Source organism: Aristolochia californica, unplaced genomic scaffold (assembly GCF_029961685.1).
Source record: "Aristolochia californica isolate CCGP_79_NKW_82.1479 unplaced genomic scaffold, dmAriCali1.0.hap1 SCAF_3, whole genome shotgun sequence".
Lineage (NCBI taxonomy): Eukaryota > Viridiplantae > Streptophyta > Magnoliopsida > Piperales > Aristolochiaceae > Aristolochia > Aristolochia californica.
Genome location: NW_027181992.1, coordinates 18,047,786 through 18,050,744, shown reverse-complemented (window position 1 = coordinate 18,050,744; position 2,959 = coordinate 18,047,786). Strand labels below are relative to the sequence as shown.

At 36.6% G+C, this 2,959-nt stretch overlaps 1 protein-coding gene across 1 annotated transcript; it reads right to left on the bottom strand.

The window, feature by feature from the left end:
- Nucleotides 1-2,035: 2,035 nt before the first annotated feature.
- LOC137959420 (uncharacterized) lies at nt 2,036-2,710 on the bottom strand. The gene is made up of 4 exons (XM_068806802.1): nt 2,588-2,710; nt 2,398-2,438; nt 2,164-2,294; nt 2,036-2,106 (listed from the first exon to the last, which is right to left on the bottom strand). Exons 1-4 carry the CDS (start codon nt 2,708-2,710, stop codon nt 2,036-2,038), a joined length of 366 nt encoding a protein of 121 aa, XP_068662903.1.
- Between the last annotated feature and the right edge of the window lie 249 nt (nt 2,711-2,959).

The following is a 2,959-nucleotide window of genomic DNA, read 5'->3' as shown; positions in this document are numbered from 1 at the left end:
TTTCCTTATAAAAAATGCACTAACAAGGCCTTGTGGTTGAAGAAAGTAATTTGTTTTAGGAAAAATTATCTTACCTCAAAATTATCCTGGTTACAATGTTCAACTTAAAAAGTGTTTCTTGGAAACATAAGGCACTAATGGTGTAAAAAAGTGTTTCTTTGAAATATTTTCAAAGTTTCCTAAAAACGGTAGTAACATGGCCTTAATGATGTAAAAAGTTATTTGTTTCAGAAAATATATCCTTACACCAAAATTTTCTAGGTAAGAATTTTCAACAAGAAAAAGTGATTCCTGGAAACAGGAGGCACTAATGGTCCCTCAACACATATTTTTACTAGAAATTTTTTTCCAATGTTTCCTTAAAAAGGGCAGTAACAAGGCTTTATAGTATTAAAATGTAATTTTTTCAGCCAAAAATGCCTTATTTCAAAGTTTTCCTAGTAAGAATTTTCAGCTTGAAGAGTGTTTCATGGAAATATGAGGCACTGACAGTCCATAGAGACGTATTTTTATTAGAAATATTTTTCAAATGTTTCCTTTAAAAATACACTAACATAGTAGCAGAAAGCAATCTGTTTCTTAAAAAATTTCTTAACCAAAAAAATTCTAGGTAAGAATTTTCAGGTAGAAAAGTGTTTCTAGAAAACATGAGGCAGTAATGGTCCCTAGAGATGTATTTGTTGAATTTAGGATCCCTTTTCCAATATTCCAATCAAGGGAAGAGATAAAAAAAGGAGGAAAGGGGAAGAAGGCTCTTGGGTAGAGAGAAGAAGAGAAGAGGAACAAGGTGTGTGACAAGCAAAGAGAGAGAGAGAGATTTACCCAAGAGAGAATTGTAGAACTTGATTAATTCTGAATTACAACACCTCTATTGATAGCAGAGGATGTGATAGAGTCCTTATACAATTAACCTTTAAATCTCCCAAATTACATTCTAACTCAACTCTCTAAGATAAGTCTATCATGAAAGGATAACTCAATCTAATAGATATCTAATCTAAGTTGAACTATAACTCTTCTTCAAGTACATGGACATAAGGGAGGAGGCCAGCTCATGGCCTTATCCTTGTGGGTCCCACATGATCTTCTAGCACATATTGATAATTCTAGCTCGTGGTATCTTTGTGGGTCCCACTTGACCTTCAAGTCTTCTAACTCATTTATTCTTGTGCTTCTTATCTTCTTAACTCGTGCTAGCTTGGGTGAGAACTCTTCTTAGCTTCCCACATGGTGGGTCCAACCAACTCGTAAGTGGATCCCACATTGTAACACTCCCCCTCAAGCTGGGGTGAGAAAACATCGTAGATGCCCAGCTTGCTACAGATGGTAGACATAATCTTGTGTGTGACCGGCTTGGTGAGAATATTTGTAACTTGACTTTGTGATGATATATGCTTTAGAGATAAAAGACCTTCTTGGAACTTTTCTCGTATAAAATGGCAGTCCACATCAATATGCTTTATTCTTTCATGGAAGACTGGATTTGATGTAATGTGTATTGCTGCTTGATTATCACCATATAGATCCATCAGAGCTTCTTTTTAGAATACCAATTCAGTGGGAAGAGATCCCATCCATAGGATTTAACTAACAGTGTGTGCCATGGCTCTATATTCTACTTCTGCACTAGACCGTGCTACTATATTTTGCTTCTTGCTTCGCCATGTAACCAAATTCCAACCATTGTACAAAATCCCGAAGTAGATTTCCTATCATCTGGGGATTCGGCCCAATCTGCATCTTAGAATCCTTCGATGTTGAAGTGACCATGATTTTAATAGAGAAGCCCTCTTCCTGGAGCTCCTTTCACATATCGTAATATCCTTTCAAGTGCTTGCCAATGACTAAGTTGTGGTTTGTGCATGTATTGACTCACCACACTTACTGCATATGATATATCTGGCCTTGTTACACACAAGTAAATAACTCTTCCCACTAGTCCCTGATATTTTTTGATATCTACATCTTCTCAAGTACCTATACATAATTTTGTATTTGAGTCCATAGGAGTGTCTACTGGTTTGCATCCCAACATTCATGTCTCCTTCAATTGATCAAGGGCATACTTTCTTTGGAATAGCACAATCCCATGTCTGGATTGTAATACTTCAATACCCATAAAATATTTGAGTAGTCCAAGATGCTTTGTCTTGAATTCAGCACATATTTTTTCTTTTATTTCCTGGATGCCCTCGGAATCACTACCAGTTAAAATGATATCATCAACAAATACTGCCAGAATTACATTGCCTCTAGGTGTGTTTTTAATAAAAACTGAGTGAGCTCCAGAGCATCTGTAAAATACTGCATGTATGAGGGCTTGACTAAATTTCTCAAATCATGCATGAGGGGACTATTTTAGACCATTCAAGGATTTTTTTTAGTTGACATACGGACTCCCCTTGCAGGTATATCAACTTGATGCGAAAAATACCTTTCTAAATGGGGACATCAAAGAAGAAATTTATATGCAACCACCACATACACATGTGGTTGTTTCATATAAATTTCTTCTATTATGTCCCCATTCAGAAAGGTATTTTTCACATCAAGTTGATATACCTGCCAGAGAGAATTACACACGTACCGAGTTAATTTTTACATTTGGAGGGAAGGTTTCCTCATAATCAATTCCATAACATTGTGTATAGCCCTTAGCCATGAGGTGAGCTTTCAACCGAGCCACAGATCCATCTGGATTGTGTTTCATAGTAAACACCCATTTTCAACCGATGGGTAGCCCATGTTTGATTTTCATAAAGTGCCTGAATTTGTTCATCCATTGCTGCGTTCTACCCTGGATGTTTGAGAGCCTCCTGATAGGACTGTGGTATAGATATGGAAGAAATAGGAGAGAGAAATTGACAACATGCATGGGATAGACGATGATGAGACACAAAATTTGATATGGGATGAGACCTAGAGGGTATGATGCATGATCTAGGTTCTTTTCTTTGTA